The sequence below is a fragment of the Haliaeetus albicilla genome, chromosome 18 (genome assembly GCF_947461875.1).
Source record: "Haliaeetus albicilla chromosome 18, bHalAlb1.1, whole genome shotgun sequence".
Lineage (NCBI taxonomy): Eukaryota > Metazoa > Chordata > Aves > Accipitriformes > Accipitridae > Haliaeetus > Haliaeetus albicilla.
The window spans coordinates 28,395,725-28,413,894 of record NC_091500.1 but is presented as its reverse complement, the minus strand read 5'-3'; the positions used below and the strand labels follow the sequence as shown (position 1 = coordinate 28,413,894).

General features: G+C 58.5%; 4 protein-coding genes across 9 annotated transcripts; 1 reads left to right on the top strand and 3 right to left on the bottom strand.

Moving 5' to 3' along the window:
• Nucleotides 1–388: 388 nt before the first annotated feature.
• On the top strand, nucleotides 389–5,078 carry DAZAP2 (DAZ associated protein 2). Its single transcript, XM_069806074.1, has 4 exons — nucleotides 389–499; nucleotides 2,100–2,221; nucleotides 2,734–2,976; nucleotides 3,689–5,078. The coding sequence occupies exons 1-4, from the start codon at nucleotides 487–489 to the stop codon at nucleotides 3,815–3,817; spliced, it is 507 nt and encodes a 168-aa protein (XP_069662175.1). The 5' UTR covers nucleotides 389–486; the 3' UTR covers nucleotides 3,818–5,078.
• Nucleotides 4,832–9,267, bottom strand: SMAGP (small cell adhesion glycoprotein). Of its 6 annotated transcripts, none has more exons than XM_069806075.1 (4): nucleotides 9,028–9,267; nucleotides 6,458–6,530; nucleotides 6,214–6,291; nucleotides 4,832–6,110 (listed from the first exon to the last, which is right to left on the bottom strand). In XM_069806075.1, the coding sequence occupies exons 2-4, from the start codon at nucleotides 6,486–6,488 to the stop codon at nucleotides 5,938–5,940; spliced, it is 282 nt and encodes a 93-aa protein (XP_069662176.1). In that variant the 5' UTR covers nucleotides 6,489–6,530; nucleotides 9,028–9,267; the 3' UTR covers nucleotides 4,832–5,937. The 6 variants fall into 6 exon arrangements, with proteins under 6 accessions (XP_069662176.1, XP_069662180.1, XP_069662178.1 ...); XM_069806079.1 differs by having other exon boundaries at nucleotides 6,214–6,288; XM_069806077.1 differs by lacking the exon at nucleotides 9,028–9,267 and adding an exon at nucleotides 8,262–9,021.
• A 326-nt stretch (nucleotides 9,268–9,593) lies between these two features.
• On the bottom strand, nucleotides 9,594–15,189 carry BIN2 (bridging integrator 2). The gene is made up of 11 exons (XM_069806073.1): nucleotides 15,062–15,189; nucleotides 13,864–13,944; nucleotides 13,649–13,703; nucleotides 13,297–13,391; nucleotides 13,020–13,115; nucleotides 12,837–12,944; nucleotides 12,661–12,746; nucleotides 11,607–11,682; nucleotides 11,284–11,366; nucleotides 10,217–10,961; nucleotides 9,594–9,836 (listed from the first exon to the last, which is right to left on the bottom strand). The coding sequence occupies exons 1-11, from the start codon at nucleotides 15,137–15,139 to the stop codon at nucleotides 9,723–9,725; spliced, it is 1,617 nt and encodes a 538-aa protein (XP_069662174.1). The 5' UTR covers nucleotides 15,140–15,189; the 3' UTR covers nucleotides 9,594–9,722.
• A 740-nt stretch (nucleotides 15,190–15,929) lies between these two features.
• On the bottom strand, nucleotides 15,930–17,776 carry LOC104315431 (chymotrypsin like elastase 1). Its single transcript, XM_069806549.1, has 8 exons — nucleotides 17,734–17,776; nucleotides 17,553–17,635; nucleotides 17,351–17,451; nucleotides 16,969–17,094; nucleotides 16,737–16,873; nucleotides 16,303–16,448; nucleotides 16,063–16,212; nucleotides 15,930–15,947 (listed from the first exon to the last, which is right to left on the bottom strand). The coding sequence occupies exons 1-8, from the start codon at nucleotides 17,774–17,776 to the stop codon at nucleotides 15,930–15,932; spliced, it is 804 nt and encodes a 267-aa protein (XP_069662650.1).
• Between the last annotated feature and the right edge of the window lie 394 nt (nucleotides 17,777–18,170).

The window sequence follows — 18,170 nt, the reverse complement described above, 5'->3', positions numbered from 1 at the left end:
CCAAGGACCCCCCCGAGACCCTGCTTAAGCCCCCCCTCACCTCTTAGGCCTACCTGGACCCTCCCCACCACTCCAGGCCCCATCTAGCCCCCCCCCCCGGCCCCGCTTAGGGACCCCCTTCACCCCTGGGGCCTACCTAGAGCTCTCACCCAGGCCTTGCTTAAGCGCGCCTGCCTGCCTGCCTGCCTGCCTGCCTGCCTGCCTGCCTGCCTGCCTGCCTGCCTCGGGCCCTGGGGACCGACCTCTCCGGCCCCCCCCCCCCCCCCGTTCCCTCCGCGGCCCCTTTAAGATTGCGGGACCCCGCCCCCCCGCGCGCGCGCGCTGACGCCACGGGGCGTGCGCATGCGCGCCGCGCCCGCTTCCTGCTTCCCCCCTCCGGGCCCCGCCCCCCCCGCGGCCCTCCCCCTCCCGCAGCGCCGCAGTGACACCGAGGAGGAAGCGCGCGGCGCGGGCAGAGCGGGAGCCGCCGCCGGAGCCAGCGCCGCCATGAACGGCAAAGGCAAGGACGGGGGGGGGGCCGCGCCGCCTCCCCCTCTTTCTCTTTCACCGGCAGCTCCCCCCCGCCCCCGCCCCCGCCCCAAACACCGGAGAAGCTCCGTCGCGGGACGCGGCGCCTTTAAGGGCGGCGCCGCAGCGCGTGACCGCGCGAGCGGGGCCGGGGCCGCGCGGGCGCCGGGCGGCCAATGGGAGTGGGGCGGGGGGGCGGGCGCGCGGGTCGCCATGCCGCCGCCGGCCTCGGCCCGGCCTTTAACCCTGTGAGTGCCGGGCGCCCCGTTGGGGCGGGGGGGGGGGGGAACAACCACCCCCGCCGTGACGTAGGGCGTCCCCCATTCCGTACGGGGAGGGCGAGCTGAGGTGGGGGAGACATTCCTCTCCCCCACCCCCCCGCTGACGTCGGGGATCCCCGGGTGACGTAAGGAGGACCCCAGTAGGTGTCGGGGGGGAGCTGGAGCGAGAGGGCCCCCCCACGCGTGAGGTGAGGGGTACCCCATTAGATGGGGGGGGGGCGCTGAGGTAGGGGAGACCCCCCCTGCTGAAGTAGGGGATCCCCCGGGTGAGGTGAGAAGGGACCCCATTTTCTGGCAGGCTGTGGGAGACCCCCTGGGTGATGGAATAGTGTGGAGAAACCCCCATGGGGGGGGCCGTGGGGGGGTGGGGGAGAGCTCCTGCACTATGGGGGGGCGTCTTGGGTGGTGTAAAGGGGGGGACCCCCTGGGTGACACCGGGGACCCACGGGGAGGGGGGGGGGGGTTGGACCCCCTTGCATGCAGGGGGAGCTGGATCAGGGGGACCCCCCCGGGGGACAACATGGGGGGCAGCTGAAGGGGTTGAGACCCCCCCGACAGACCCAGGCTGGGGGGGAGACGGGGAGGGGGCACCCATGGGGGGCTGCCCCCCCCCTGCGGCCTAACGGGCTCCCTCCCAGCAGTGGGTTGGGGGGGGGGGGTCAGGCCGGGGTCAGAGGGTGTTGGGGGGACCCCAGGAGCCCCTCTGGATCCCGGGAGAAGGGGCCAAATTCGGAGCTCGTTAAAACCCCTTGGCGTCGTCAGAGCAAAGGCGATTTTCCACCCAGCACAACCAGGAGATCGGCCCCCTCCCACCGCCATGTCGGGGGGGAACATGGGAAAACACTTGCCCCAACGCCGCCTCATCTTTGCCCCCCAAAACTGCGATCGGGTCTGGTTTGTTTTGGTTTCGGTTTAAGAATTTGCGAGTCCGAGCGCTGGCGCGGTGACCCAGAATAATTTGACGTATTATTATTATTTTTTTTTCCTTTGTCGGGCTTCCTGCCTTCTCATCGCTCCCAGTTCCGGCAAAAGGGTATTTTAACTCTCGGTTTTGTTTTGGCCCTGGACTGGACTTCCGAAGTCCGGGCGAGGACAGCCGGGTGTCTGTGGTTTCGGGGGGCGTCGATCGCCCAGGCAATACTGTGAGTTAATTGTGCCCGGACGCTCCTAGAGCTGATACTCCCTTCTGCTCACGTGATAATTAAGAAACGGGGCTTTCTGAAAAAACAAAACCCCAACCAACCAAACAACTCGTCAGCGTCCTGTCTGGCTTTGTTTCTGCCTCAGGTTGAATTCTCCTCTTTCTTGCAGGACAATATCCCACCCAGCCGTCCTACCCCGTCCAGTCTCCCGCCAACCCCGCCGTGTACCCACAGACTATGCCCCTTCCACAGCCACCGCCCTACACAGACGCACCTCCTGCTTATTCCGAGGTAGGCGGGACGCTTCTCCGAAAGCTTCATTTTCTTCTGGGGCCCCTCCCAATGAAAAAAAAAACTTTGAATAAGTTTAGAGCTGCAATTTTTTTTTTTTTTTTTTTTTTTTTTTTTCCTGGAGGACTTGTTTGCTGCTTATGTCACTGGGCAGCGGTCTGTCCCCAGATTCTCTTATGAGATCTGAATCATCCACTCGAAGTGATAAACGTTCAAAGCTTCCCCTTAAGTTAAGATGACAAACTTAGCTCACCTGTAGCTGTAAAACACACCTATGATAACCTCTCTTAGTTGAATTCTTGCAGGCAGTGGGGGAAAACTGTCTCCAACAGTGGGAAAAATGTTTTTTTACCCATACCCCAAAGTAAACGCTCAGGGAAGGGGACTCCCTTGTGCAAGGAGGAGGGTGAAAGTCTGCTTTGGAGCTAGTGCTTTGACAGCAAGGCTGAGTAAACAACTGGGTGTGGAGAATAACAAGTCTCTAAACTTGCTTGCACGGCTTTTTTTCCCAGCTTTACCGTCCCAGCTTTGTGCCTCTGGGGGCTGCCACCGTACCGACGATGTCTGCGGCATATCCGGGCACTTCTGTCTTCCTGCCCATGGCCCAGTCTGTGGCCGTGGGTCCGATCGGCTCGTCGGTCCCGATGGCATATTACCCCGTGGGACCGGTTTATCCTCCGGGATCGACAGTCCTTGTTGAAGGTGGCTTTGATGCTGGAGCAAGGTTTGGGGCTGGTGGAACAGCCAGCATCCCTGTAAGTATTCATGCATCCTCAGAACCCGGCGTGCTTCAGCATTAGGGGTTTGCGGGCGGTAATGGGGGAGATGATGTCCTTTTTTTTCTGAGAAAAACATATTTTCTACCCGTTCCATCATTTGAGAGAAGAGTGGGCTCCTACTTTCATGCTAAGGGTTTGCTGTCTCTGGCCAGCCTGTGGCTCTGGAGCTGCGTAGGCTCACAGGTGGTTATGGCTCAGCAAAACCATTGCGTGGCCAGTGCTAGCCCTGATTTGGCCTGGGGGCCATGGCGTAACGCGCCTCGGGGGAAGGCAAGCCAGTAGGGCTGTTTAGTGACCTGACTTTCCCTGGCCCCAAACGCAGACTTGGCCTCTTTCCGTGCTACGGGGGAGCTGTGGGAAGTTCCTCCTCCCCTGGACTTTCCACCCGTGGCTCACGGCCACATGAAGATCTTGTTCCACAGCTCACAGGCTCCTCAGCGTGGGCAAAAAGCCAGGGCCAGCCGTATGGGCTGCAGGCTCCGAAAAGAGAGGGCAGGGCGTGGACGAGGAACCGAGCGTTTCCCATCAACTCCTGGACTCTGTTGCTCAATCTTTGCTCGGTAGCAAGTGACGGGGACATCGACTGGGAGGTTTCTGGGTCCCTGCGGCCCACGGTGGCTTTGTGCCAGCTCCCGTCGTGGCACCGACCTCAACTATCCTCTCCCCCTCTCCTTTTTCTGTCTTCCAGCCCCCCCCTCCTGGCTGTCCCCCCAATGCTGCCCAGCTGGCCGTAATGCAGGGAGCCAATGTCTTGGTGACGCAACGGAAGGGAAACTTCTTCCTGGGAGGCTCAGACGGCGGCTACACTATCTGGTGAAGAAGGAAGGGGAACGGGGGGAGAGGGGGGGGGCTACATTTGTGTAAGGAAAGACATCACATACTGTCAGCACTTCTCACGATGTAACTGCTTTAGTCCATATTAACCTGAAGTTGCAGATCAGACACACAGCGGTGAGGTGTCTTCCTGGTTTGGTGCCCGGCCCTGCAGGCACTTCCAAGCGAAACAAGAAACCCTGTTAACGATAGCAGTGCCTCTGTTCAAACGGGGAGGGGGGGGGATTAATTCACGAAATGAATGTGAGCTCAGCAGCCCTGCCTCTTCCTTTCCTTTCACTGGAGTAATACCGCAGCGCTGAGCTTTTATTAATCGGCTACCTATACACTGGCTTTGGGGAGGGCGAGGGAGCGGATCCGGTTTCGCCTTCCCTTCATGCTCGTACCGGTCCGCTGGACCCAGAGCCACAACCACCCGGGTTTCCCTTCCATCGAAGCAAAGGTGCTGGATAGAAAAGCGAGGCAAACTTCACTTCCCAGTAGCGGGGAGGGCACCTTAGCGCTTCTTTCTTCCTGACCTCACTCTAGAACGGATCCCTCGAAGCACTCCGTGCTCACATTCGCCCATCATTTTCCTCCAGGAAGGTATGCAGCTGGCGTGTATCATGGGATTTTTTTTATACACTCCAAGTAATCTTGGATTTCTTTGCACATTAGATCTAATCAAAGCCATGCTTTGGTGCCAGAAACACAATGCAACTCATGTTTGAACATTTCATTCGATGCTAACTAGGCTTTTAGAGCGATGCTTAATAAACAAACTTTTTTTTTTTTTTAAACTCAACCTGGTGTCTTGACACCAAAACTCCTTAAGGCTGTTGTTCAGACAGAGAGGCTGGTTACCATCTGTCCAAGGGTGTGTAGCAACTGTCAATCAACACACAAATTAGCTTGGTTAATGGGTTGTTTTATGAATGCATACTTTAAAAATGACTTGGGTATAATGAAGTCTTATTAGGGTTAAGAAGAATATTTCAGGGATCCTCAATGTTTTGGGTTTGTTTTTTTTTTTTTGTTTTGTTTTGTTTTATGAAGAAAAATACCAGATTCAAATATATTTTATCCTGAGGTTTCAGTTTAATCTAAATCTGTGTCCTGTATATGTTGTGTTTAACCATACAACTGACTGTTATGAAAGTTCAGCATTACGTCTCTCTCTGTATACACTGTGGTGCACTTAACTTGTGGATTTTTTTATACTAAAAAAAAAGTAGAATAAAGACTATTTTGAAAATTTGAATAAAGTAGCAAATTTGCATTAGACCTCAAATAAAACCCCTTGGTTCCTGCCCATTGCAAGCCTTAGGGTTTCTTCACTTATTTCCTCTTCGCTGCTATTTTGTGAACTTCCTCCTTTGGGTTTGTTGGGGTTTTTTGGGGGGGGGTGTGTTGATTTAAAGGAGGAACTGCCCTTGAGAAGGGAGCAGGGGAGGGACATCTGGAGCTGCTCCTCACCCCATCTTTGTGCGTAGCAAAAGCAGAGGAAAACTAGTGTCACTACCTGCCTGCACCTATGTGTTGGTGCTAAAGCCGACTCCACGGACGAAGCAAACCTGCTCCGCTTCTGATTTCCCCAGCCCGTCGAGGTCAGGCGCCTCTCGGGGCAGGGACGAGCTTCCCCGGGTTTGTAGTTACAATGGGGCTTTCTGTAACTTGCACGATCCATCAGCCTGTTTTACATGCATGTTAACCTTAGCCTCCAAATTAGCCATGCTAATTAACCCACCCCTAAATCATCAGCAGAATAACTTAATTGTTTTGTGAGATAAGGAAAAAGAAAACAACAGCGACTCTTCAAGCCTTTGTCACTGGGCTGTATTGGAAAGCACCAAAGGGAGGAGATGGGGTGAGTGCGAGCAGCCGGAGCGTGGCCGTGCCTGCTCTCCTCCGCTGAGCCGAAGTGCTCCCTGCCCTGGGTCTGCGCCGGGCAGCAAAGGGCAAAGCTCTGACACGCACCTATTTATTTTTCCTTCCATGGTTGGCTTAATAAATTAAGGAAAAAAACCCCAAAACCCAAAACAAAACCAGCTTGTAGAACTCCAACTCCAGGAACTTTAGGCACCTTGGACCTGAGCGCATCAGAGAGGTGGCTTGGATAAAACCTTAGATAAAATACTCTTCTTTCTCTTTGGATGGAGCATCCTCCATCTGCACCGACACGTTGGTCTCTGCCACCGGCTGCTCGTAGGTGAGGTAGCTGCCTTTGTTTCTGTACAGGTAGATGATGATCACCACCAGGACCGTCAGCAGGGTGAGGAACACCAGGGTGATGACAACTACCAGGGAGAAGGCAGAGAGAGGAGCAGGGTTTAGCCCCAAGTGGTCGGTACCGAGCTGCTCCTCGGTAAACGGGGTGGATCCGGCAAGGAGAGCCCCTACCTGCGATGACCACGGTGTTGGCTTCCTCGTGGAGAGGTGGGGTGTGAGCCTTCTTCAGGAAGGGGGTTGTCAGCTCTTCTTCATCAAACCAGGAGAGAGGGAGAGAGGAGAAGGTGAACAAGGCTGGTCCCGACCCGGCTCTGAGCCAGGCTTAGCTGGACGGGGCACACGCTGGCCCCGGGCAAGGTCTTGCCGAGGATTATACGGCACGAACAGTCCAGCAAAGCTGTCCCGGGGTGCTCACCTGCAGTCAGAGGGGGCTGGTCTCCTTCCATCGCATCAGCTCCTTCCAGACGAAGGTCTGGGGTCCTTCAGAACTACCAAAAAAAAGGAATAAAAGTGATAAATTCACACGCAACACCCCGAAGGGCAGAGCCGCGAGGGGGGATGCTGGCGGTCATGCAGCACTAATCAAAGCAAAGGTTTTTATTTGGGCTGATGGAGAGGAGCGGGCTGGGGCATGCCGGGTTTGCGGGGAGGCAGCGAAGCTAGCAAAGGCAGGAGAAAAAAAACCAGCCACCGACTCTGCAATTCGCGCTCAAACTTTGAGAGCTTCAAATTGCCTGTAAATCCTTGCAAATCCTCCGATCAGGGTCCTGAGGTTGATGCCGCAGCCGTAACGTTTCGCCTGCAAAAAGCAGCTGGACCAGCAGCCGCTAAATCGACCTTGGTGGCTTTCCCCGAGGTGGATGGACAACCTTTGTAACCCCCCCAGAAAATGTGTTCTGCAATGGCTCCAGTGCTCGGGCACAAGTGACTCAGCGGCTCTGCGGCGACGTGCCGCTAGATGTCAGGAGGAAATAAAATTTAATTTTTTATTTTTTTTTTAAAAAGAGGAAATTTAGCCGCGGGAGCATGGACGCGGGCCAGGAGTAGGGAGCTGGGAGTGCGGCTGTGCTGTGCTGTCAGGATGCATCTCACGAGGACGGGGCGACGCAAACCCTGCCAGCGACCGCCTGGATTTTGGAAAGCAGGATAAATTTCTCAGGATCCGGCCCTGCCCTGGTTGTCCCACCATGCCCTTGTGACTCACAGCGCTGTTGGGTGTTTGCAAAACATCTCTTTACAACAGCAGGTTTTGCTTTCGAGTGCTACCAGAGTGCAAACATTTGGGCTTACAGAGTCACAGGAATTTGGGAAAATAATTTTCCCCTTTCCCAGCAGTGTGCACGGACTGTCATGGGACCCCTGTCCCACCGGCTGGGGACCAGGACCCCAAGTCTCTCGCAGCTCCCCCTGAGAACGACAGCTTCCTCCCAGACTCAAGCTCAGGCTGGCACGAGCCACCAACTCATTAAACCCAGCTTTGTTTTAAACCCAGCTTTGCATTAAACAGTTTTGCTTTAAACCCAGCTTTGCGTTAAACTTGGCTTTGCATTAAACCCGGCTTTGCATTAAATCCACCTTTGCTTTAAACTCAGCTTTGCTTTAAACCCAGCTTTGCTTTCATCCCAGCTTTGCTTTAATCCCAGCTTTGCGTTAAGCCCGGCTTTGCATTAAACACAGCTTTGCTTTAAAGCTCATTGGGCTCCTCCGCCGGCGATGTCTGGGCATCAGGGAGCTACATGCGCTTTCCAAAGCCAACCGCCACCTTCCCACGGAGCAGCAGCCGCTGCTTGGGTGGCTTTGGAGCAAGAAATGGGTAAAATTTCCCCCCAAACTAAGATTGGGATTTAAGGGAAAGGAGGAAAAGGCGCTGCTTGATGGAAAGGGAGCTGGGTGCAATCCGGGTGCCTCGGGGAGAGGGCTCCTTGGGAACCGTTTGGCATTGCCAGTGGGGGACACAAACCCGCAGCACCTGTAATATGGAGTCCTGGGACCCACTAAAGTTTAAACCAAATTTTAGCCGGGAGAAAGACTTGCTTCAGCATCAAAATGTCGGTGCTCATGAAAACGAAGCTCCCCAGGGGAGGGATGCTCCTCCCCAACACCCCCTCCTCGCTCCTGCCTTGGCATCACGGGAAGGAGCTCCCCCCAAAAACCAACCGGGAAGGAGCCCCGTGCTCCACGGCACGGAAAACCGCGGGGTATTTTGGAGCGCCAGTTACCTCGCCAGGGTTGGGATCCAGCCGCCGCACGGTCGGAGCCTCCGGGCGTCCGCCGTGGCCGTGCCGGGGGGCTGACGGAGGGGGGGTGACTCACTTCCCCAGCACGCTGGATCCGTACGGATCTCCATGGGGTTTTTTTTTAAAGCAACGCAGGGGTTGTAAAAAAAAACCAACCCAACCATAATCTTCCTCATTCTTGCTCTCGGGCCAAGTTACTTAAGAGCCGTTCCCACAGCGAAACCCTCCCCGCCCTGCAGCTTTGCTCCCAAAAAGCTTCGCCGGGTGCCGTCGGGGATGCTCAGTGGCGCCGTCGCAGTCCCTCATTCCCGTTCCCGTTCCCGTTCCCGACGGATGGAAGATGGGATGAGCCACCCATCCCCGCAGCCTGCTCACCCCCATTTCTCCTCCATCACCCTGGGACGGGTCCCCCTGGGAGCAGTGTTTTGCTCTCCCCTACGCCCCGCTCAGCTTTCCCACTGGGTTTTCTGCTTTCTGCCTCTCGCCGTGGCAGGATCAGGCCCTTGCTCTTCCCGCCTGCCTGAAATCCAGCTGGAAAACACCCGGCCGAGAGCCGACATTTCGGCTTCTCCCCAAAAAAACCAGCCACACTTTGGCATCCCTCGTGGCACGACTCCCGTTGCCTCCCGGTGCAAATCCACGTGCCCAATGCAGCCAAACCCCTCCAAATCTCCCGGGAAAGGGTGAATTTTTTTTTTGGGGGGGGTCACCCCAGGAGCCACGTCACCCCCCCCACCCCAGCTCTTACCTGCGCCCGCTGTGCCGGGGCGAGCGGCTGCCGGCACCATGTGCGGCTCCGAGTCTCGCCGGGGCGAAGGCGTTGCCCTTTTCCTGCCTCACCTTTCCAGTCTGGCTGCAATGATGATAAAATCCCAGAAATACCTCCTCCATTAACCCCTCGCTCGCTGGCGAGCCAGCCCATCACCGGGCATCGGGGCGGCGACGCAAGCTCTTGCGCTGGGGTGGCAATTGGCAACAGGGTTTTGCTTCAATATGGGGGAATTTGGCAACACGGGGGAGGTAAAATCAGGGGCGGGGTTTTTTTGTGTGTTTTTTTTTTTTTTTTTTTTTTTTGCATGGCAGCACATTTTCTGGGAGCTGGCGAAACCGGCTTGACGCCTTTTTCCTGAGTCACAGCGGCATTGGGTGCCAGGGGAGAACAGGACGACAGATCCCTCCTGCACCCAGCTTCGGCCGCCGTAAACCTGCAGGTGGGGACCCCCTGGCATTCCCCGTGGCCCCCCCGGCCCAGCCGGTGCTGGGCTTTTGCAGGATGGAGATTTGGCCCTCGCCGGCATCTTCGCCCTCCTCTCATCACCTTTTCTGCCCTCTGCCTTTATTTCACACGGGATGGGGGGTGGGAAGCGCGTTATGGTTTCGGTGAAACAAAGCAATCTGCCGGTGGCGCCGTAAGATGCCCGTTTCCCATGCCGGGTGCTGGGCTTACAGGGAGGTGAGGGTCTCGGTGGGGTCCTGGGGGGGATTTGCTGCTGGTGGGGGGTCCTGGCTTGCATCCTGGCTCGTCTCCTGCTCCAGCATCCCAGGACAGGCTTGCTCCTGGGAGAGACACGGAGGTGACGTTGAGCCGGGTGGGATGGAGACCTCACGCTTCGATTAAACTGGACCCAAGAAGGACCGAGTCCGGCCGGGGAGGTCGGGTCGGTGTCTGTCCCATGGTGCTGCTGCACCCACCTCGGCTGGGGCCGCTTGACGCCGTGCCGAGGGCCAGATCCAGCCCCATCTGCCAGCGGAGGAGCACCGCACCCAGCTGGATTTGTCCCATGGACCCCCTCCGGCCCCATGTCCCCGCAAGCCCACTGGATGCCCCCCCAGCACAGACTGGGTCTCCAAACAAGCCGGGTATCCCCTCGCCATTGCAGGGCACGGATGTGGCCCCCACCATGGCATCTCCCCTCCCGGCACCAGAACTTTCTCACCTGAGTTTCGGCCAACTTTTGCTTGATGTCCATCTCCTCCACGCTCTCCTCGGAGTCGCCGGATTCGCCCGTGGCACTGCCCGGGGACGGACACGCCGGTGCCTCCGCCGCGGGACCGGGGACATTGCAGGGGACGGCTGGGGCTGGGGACGGTGGGTCCCCGGGATGTGCCCGACCCTCACCGTTGGCGGCCGTGCCACCCGGCTGACGAGGGTCCCCTGCGGTGGCCGGGGCTTTGCTCACCTCCAGCCCGGCCACGGCTTTTTCCGACTCTGGTGGCGCGGTGCTGGCGGCCTGGGCAATCGCCTCCGATAAAATCAGCGATGCCAGGGAGGCGGCAATGCCCTCGGCCCCCGCCTGCGCCCCGGCGGCAGCCCCCGATGGCTCTGGACCCTGTTTTTTGGGGAGCCCGGGCGAGTCGGCACCTGGCTCCGTGGCTGCCGCCGATGTCCCTTGCTCGCGGGATGGAGTTTCGGGGCCGGGACCAGGCTCTGGGGCCTCCTCGCTGGAGACCGACGCCGTCTCCGACAGGGACCCACCGCTGGCAGGTGAAGCTGGTGGGGGGCCGGGGATGCCGGTACCCAGCTCCCCGTTGGAGACGGCGTCGGTGGCACTGCTGCCCATCCCGGGGGACCCCGCTGTCGCCTCCGCTTCCACCATGGGTTGCCAGTCTGGCGCCTTCCCCGGGCAGGGGAACATGGCCGGGGGGCTCACCGGCGAAGAGATGACCAGCGAGCGCCGGTTGCTGTGTGTGGGGGGAGGACAGAGGGGTTAAGCCCCCCTCCGGCACGTCCCACAAGGATCATCCTTGGGGACACCTGGCACCGCGGCATCACCACCCCGCCTTGCAGGTGATGCTTCCCCATCCGGCATGATCGGTAAACAACCCAAATTAATTAATCCAGCGCCACCAAAGCGCCCTCAGCTCGGGGTTGGGAGATGTTCACTCATCCCAGGACTATAGAACTGGAGGCTGCATCACCCTTCTGCTTATCGGGGTGTGTGTGGGGGGGATGATTTGGCCGCTTGAAGCCCCCCACCTCGCCAGAACTCGCCCGCTCGTTTACCTGGGGATGCCTTTAATGATGAAGACTTTGCTCGAGTGCTGCTTGTCCAGTTTGCTCATCACCTCGTAGAGGTCACGGTTGAGCTGCAAAGGACGGTTTGGGGGCGAGAGAAATGCATCAGAGGGACCCCCCCAGTGTCACCCATCCCCTGGCAACACCACGAACATCCTCGAGCTGCTCTAAATTATTAAATTAAACAAAGAGCAGCGAGGACTCGAGGTGGGTGACTGGCACCAGTGTAGCCGGAGCACCCAGGGATGGCTACAAGACTGCCGGGGGGGGCAAAGAGAGAGGTGTTTTGGGGTGCTGCCTTGTCCCCCCACCTTGCTCATCTCCTTGTAGAAGACATCGCGGAGGTTGGAGATGTTCTGGAAGATGGTCACGTAGCAGGCGATGCGGCTGCGGGAGGGAAAACACGGCGGGAGGTGGTGGTGGGGGTTTGGGGGTGCCGACCCGTTTCCCGCAGGGTCTCGGGGTGCTGAGCACCCAACCGGTGAGCACCCATCCTCCAGGGTCTCTGGGGAGGTGGGGAATGGCAAATAAACCCCTGTGGTGAGGACGAAGTGGCTGTGGACATTTGTCCCTGGGGCCGCCCCGCTGCAGCCATGGTGGCCGTCACAGCCACCGGTGGCCGATGTCCCTCGGGGCCACCGGCCCGTGTCACCACCGTGGCCTTTGGGGAGAAAACCCCACTTCTTCCCCACCACCAGGGGGGACAATGGCGCCCACCCACCGGCACCTGCACCCAGCCCGCGTCCCGGGGCTCAGCGAGTGGTTTTTGGGGACCTCGGGCTCAGATGATGCTTTTTTGGGGGGACCCAGGGGGGTGGGAGGGGGCTGCCTTTGCAAATGGGGGGTGCTGCGGATGCCGTCGGCTTCTGGGCAGGATCATCCCCCGGGGCCATGTGCCTGCCCCAGCCCCGTGATGTCCCCCAGCCCCGCAATATCCCCCAGTCCTGCAATGTCCCCCAGCCCCTGCGACATCCCCAGCCCCCGTGATGTCCCCCAGCCCCGTGATGTCCCCCAGCCCCTGCGATATCCCCCAGCCCCATGATGTCCCCCAGCCCTGCAATATCCCCCAGTCCTGCAAAGTCCCCCAGCCCTGCAAAGTCCCCCAGCCCCTGCGATATCCCCCAGCCCCATGATGTCCCCCAGCCCCACAATATCCCCCAGTCCTGCAATGTCCCCCAGCCCCTGCAATGTCCCCCAGCCCCACAATATCCCCCAGTCCTGCAATGTCCCCCAGCCCCGTGATGTCCCCCAGCCCCATGATGTCCCCCAGACCTCACGATGTCCCCCAGTCCTCACGATGTCCCCCAGTCCTGCAATGTCCCCCAGCCCCACGAAGCCCCCCAGCCCCTGCGGCACCCCCAGTACCTGCCATACAGAACCGGCAGCTCCTCCCGAAGGTCCCTGTTCAGGTCTTCAAACACCGCTTGGGCTTTATTAAACTCCTCCTCAGCCTGCGGGGAGGAAAGGGGGGCCATGGCTTTGCCGGCACGGCCGGAGCATGGGGGGGCTGCGCCCGGTGGGGGTCCCGTGGGAGGCTCGACCTTGGCGATTTTCGCCTCGTCCTTTTTCTTGGCGCTTTGCAGAGCTTCCAGGTGATGCCGGGCGCTGTCGTAGTCCACCAGCTTACGGCCCCGCTTGGCGATGCGCTCCTGCGTGGGGGGCAAGGTGAGCCAGGATCCGGCCCTTTGGCCCCCCCCCGCCCCGACACTGCGCACGAGGGGTACCTTAAAGTCCCCAAACTGAGCCAGGTAGTTCTCCATCAGCCGCAGAGCTTGGTCGGCCAGCTTCGCCTCGTAGTCGTCCCACAGGAGGTCATTGCTCTGCAGTGTGGAAGAAGCAGGGACGGGGGTATAATGCCCGGAATTCCCCCCCCCCCAACTCTCCCTCGGTCCGTACGTGCTGGGCTGCATCCCCCGGGACCCCCCTCCCAGCTCAGTTCGCGACCCCCCCGATGCTCAAAGGGGACCCTTGGGGACAGCGGGGACATGTCAAGGGGCTCACAGCTGCGATGGATTTCAGCTCCTCGTGACCGTCCCAGTCGGTGCTGTAAATCTCCTGCAGCGTTTCAGCCACTTTCCGGGAGCTCTCGTGCATCACTGCCGCCCAGCCAGGGGATGCAAATATATTATTTATGATGTTTTTATTTAATAATTTTTATTATGTATTATTACTTATTATAGTTTGTATTTATTATTATTTATTACTAATTATTATTTATTATTATTATTGTTATTGTTGTTATTATTATTTATTATCCTGGGCAAGAAAATGCAGCGATGCTCAACCCCCTCCTGGCTCCTCCGTGGTGCCCATAGGGTTTTCCTGGCATATTTATGGGGACGGGGTGCCGTACCTTTCACCGCGCCAAGGAAAGCCTTCAGGTCTTTGTAGAGTTTATTGCCTTCGTTCTGCAAAGCAGCACAGCGAAAGGACAGGTCAGGGCTGTCCCTGAGGGCTTGTGGTGATTTCCACAAGCCCAACGGGGACAGAGGGACCCCGGGAGGCAGCGGGACCAAGGGATGGTGTAGGGTTGTCCCCGTCCCCCCTTTCCCTGCTCCCTGGTGCAACCTGCTGCAGCTGGAAGTTGTACGCGCTTTGCTCAAACTGCTCGTCTTTGGTTTCCACTGTTTTGCCCAATTTCTGCAAAACCTGGGATGGAGAGAGATGGAGATGTGGGAAGAACTGTCAGCTCCGACCTCGGCACTGCCCACCGGGCTCTAGCTCCTGGCAGGAGTGGGGTCAGCACCGGCGAAAACCCCTTTTGGGGAATGCTGAGGATCCAGCAGAGCTGATGCCAAGCAGGGATTTGGATGGGGAATGCAAAATTTTGGTGCTTTTATTTTTTAGAGGAAAACGGTGACTTTTTGGGTGCTAACCCATCACCCCACCCTATAAAACCCTGTAGGTACAGCCCTATGTACCCCAAAACACCCATGCACGTGACTATGGGTGCAGGTGAAGCCTTGGGTGCTGCCTCGGTGACACCGTACCGAGGATGAGGATGGTCTGTGGCCGAAGGCTGCCTCTGGACCCACCATCGCAGGAGCGTGGTAAGGCCGGGTGGGAGGGAGCTTTGGGGTGTCCAGGAAGAGGTTGACCCCCCCGGGAAGCGGCTGGAGCCTGGCCCGGGCTGATACAGTCACGGGGGAGCTGAATTTAGCACCGAGCCCCAGCCAGGAAACCCGGGAGCGGGTGGGTTTGGTGCGGGGGGCGGCTTCGCATCGCCCCCAAAATGGGAGTCGCTGCCTGCTTTTTTTTGGGGAGAGAAAGGGAAAGACGTGACCCTGAACCTTCCCAAAACAGCTGAGAATTACCCCATTTCTGCCTGCTTCCGGAGCCCTTCCCCCTCGTTTCCTGCGTGGCCAGTGCCAGCTACACCAGTATTCCTGGGACCATCCCCATGCTGGGTTCTGCTGGGGACCGTCACCTCCGGCCAGCCCAAGGGACCCCATGCCAGAAGCTCACAGTGCCCCCGTAACCTCCGGAAGGCACTTTGGGTGGAAAAATCACACTTTTAGAGAACCCAGCAGCTGCCAAAGGAGCCTGGGGGGTCTTTGGGGAGATGCCATCAAGCCCAAAGCCTTGGAGCAACGACGACGTCGACCCAGAAGCGCCCAAACTAACACCCTATGAGCACCCATGGGTGCCAAGCGGTTGTGCCACCCCCGCCCCCTCAGTGCCGCAGTGGAAAAAATTTAAAGAGTAAAATCAAATCAAGGGATTTTGGGGGGGGGGCTGGGCGTCGCGGGCGGGCGTCGCGCCGTACCTTCTCCTGCGCCCGGCTGAACCGTTTCTGGACTTGCTTGGCGAAGAGCCCGGCTCCCCCGCTCTTGCCCTCTGCCATGGCTGCAGCTCGGTTCCTGCTCGCAGCCGCGCGCTGCGGTTTGATGTTTTGCTACGGAGGAAGTTCGAGGCGAGGCAGCTGCCGGCATCCGCCGAACACCCAGGCACCCTCTGCCCGTGTTACCCCCCCCCCCCCCCGGAAAGGCTCCCCCGTGCACCCAGAGACAGGGGTGGGCCAAAGGGGTGATGGGGAAACCTGTGGCTGCCTCTTAATTCTTCCACGAGACTCTGGTTTGGGGTTTAAATTTGGCTTTTGGTGCAATTTTGGGTGCTGGTATTTTATTCCCAGGCCAGGTGGGGTTGGGGGCACAGTTGGCGCTCCGGGATGCAGCTGCGGGGCGAGGCGGTAGCAGGCACCGAAGCCGACATCTCTCATTGCAAAGGAGGTCAGTTTTGGAAGAGAAATGAAGCTAGTGGCAGAGAAAAATCCCGACCGGATCCCCCCTGTGTCCCCAAGGAGCTGCATTGCTGCCCGTGAAGGGGATTTGCAGCATTTTCCCCTTTCCCATTATCCCAGGGACTTTCTGGCTGCCCTGAAAGCACGGAGCCAGTTGCTTTTCCCTGAGGCTCTTTCCTAAGGTGCGAGGAAGAGGAGGGACGTGGCCGAAGGGATGCTCTGGAAGACAGGAGGGGAAAAAGATGCTGAAGGTTGGAGGAGAAAGGATTGTCGGGCTGTGGGGCAAAGCATCCACCAGCACGCCGGAGAGAGGAACAGATTTTATTGATGCCAGCTACAGGTTTTAAACCCCTCTGACCAAAACGTGGGGACCGGGCTCTTCTCCTGCCACCCCTCAGTTCTGGGCCATCACCTGGAAGGAGAAGAAAGGCAACGGTTGAGCCGAGCAGGGATACAGCCGGTGCATCAGTGCAATGATAGTGCCAGGTCTCAGCCCCCCAGCTGCCTGAGCCCTGCCGTGGCCTTACATTCCTCATCCAGGAGATGTAGGCAGAGACGCGGGTGAAGACGGTGGGTTTGTACTTGGTGTTGCAGTCGTATTTGTAGATGAAGCTGGTGACGCCGTGGACCTGGTACTGCCCGTTCACCTCGCAGTTGAGGGGACCACCCGAATCACCCTGCCGGACCAATGAACCCAGGTGAGATGGTAGGAAATGGGATGCCGGTGGGATGACAGGAGGGGGAAAAGCAGGATACCGGGGTCATACCTTGCAGCCGGAGTGTACGCCGTCACCGCCGGCACAGACCATGGTGGTCTTGACGGAGGAGCCCCAGTAGGAACTGCTGGAGCAGATCTGGTAGTCCACCACGGGCAGGTACGCCTGCAGCAGGACGCTGGAGAGCTGCCCGTTGTCTGCACGCAACCAAGCCCCGGTTAACGCCACGCTGGCAAAGACCTGCGAGACACCGCAAACCCCCCGCCCCTTGCCAAAGCAGAGCCCACAGCAGCCACCGAGCCCCTTTTCCCGCATAAAATCCACCCCCAAACCTTGGCACGACCCCACCCGACGTTGGGCAACCCCCAGCAAAGCCCTGCGTGATGCCTCCTGGGACCTCAAAGGGCTTAAAAATATCATTCAGCCCCCCAGGTTTCCCATATTTTTTGGGTGATTTAGAGCCGGGGTGACCCATCGGCACTCACGGCTGGTGCGACCCCAGCCCGTGACGTAGCAGGGGTAGTTGTTGCGCAGGATGGATCCCTCCGCGGGCAGGACCGCCAGCTGCACGTAGCTGTTCAGGGTGGCATAACTGGACAGGCGGAGCAGGGCGATGTCGTAGCTGGCGAGAGGAGGGAGAGGATGTTGCAAGGACCCCCCCACCTCGATTCTCAGCGATGGTTGGTCCCCCCAAATCCCCCTCCCCAAGTGTGTTACCCCCCGGCGAAGTTGTTGGTCTTCCAATAGGGATGGATGATGATCTTGCTCACGCTGAAGACCTGCTCGCTGCCGTCGCTCCTGTAGATGTTGTGATCGCCGGCCACGACACGGAAGTTCCGGTTACTGTCGGGAAGGCGAGAAAACACAGGATCAGTCCATAAATCATTATTATTTTAACTGTAAGCTAGTATGGAAAGGTTCAGTGCAAGGAGAAGATGCTCCCAGAGATGGTCCATGTAAGCTCTTAATGGAGGACCAGCAAAGACCTTAAAGGACCGTTGCTCTCCAGGTTGGGGCAGCCAAAATTTCCCCTTGGAAAGGTTTTTGGTGGAAAACAGCTTTTCCATGAAAAAAAGGTGGGCTCCCCGCACCCACTCACCTATCCACGCAATGGGCTGCTGTCATCACCCAGTTTCTCTGGATGAGGGAGCCTCCGCAGGTGTGATGCCAGTTGCCATTGGAGTAGTACTGGAGGGAGATCTGGAGGCGGGGAGGATGCGAAACATGGGGGGTCTCACCATATGGTCCTGGTGGGTTGAGACCCCCATGGCATTTACCGGCTGACCCCGGGAAGGACCCACCTGGGAGGGCCAGGAGTGCGCGCGTGCCTCGGTCCCACCGACTACCCGTTGCACCTCATTGAGATCCTGCTCGGAGCAGCGTCCTGTGGGAGAGAGGATTGAGGTGGAGGGGGAAGCAAATCATAACGGGGGGGGGTCGTCATCAGCTAACGAGGCTGGCGATTTCCCATGAAAGACACACCGCAGAGGGCGAGGGCGGCGAGGAGGACGAGCTGCAGCATCATCCTGGACCACGGCAGCTCTTCGGCTGTGGTGGGGGCTGCACCCCCAGTGGCTTTAAACGGGACGGAGGAGGAGGGACTGGAAGAAAACCAGGTGACATGGGCCTATGGAGCAGCCTTGGTCCCTCTTCCAAAACACACATGGCCCTGAAGGCCAGGGCCGAAAAACCCTGGGTGCACCCAAAGTCTCCCTCGGCTTTGCACAGGCAGCCCAAATCCCCGAGGAGACGATGACCTGCTTTTGCATCTTCCTCTTCTGCACACCTCAGGCAACGTTGTCACGAGTTTCTGCCGGTCTCAGTCCCTGAGGATGCCCCAGCTGTGGTCCTCGTATCACATTTATTCATGCGATGCCTCCAAGAGTTTTATCCAACACACGAACGGCACCCGCATCGCT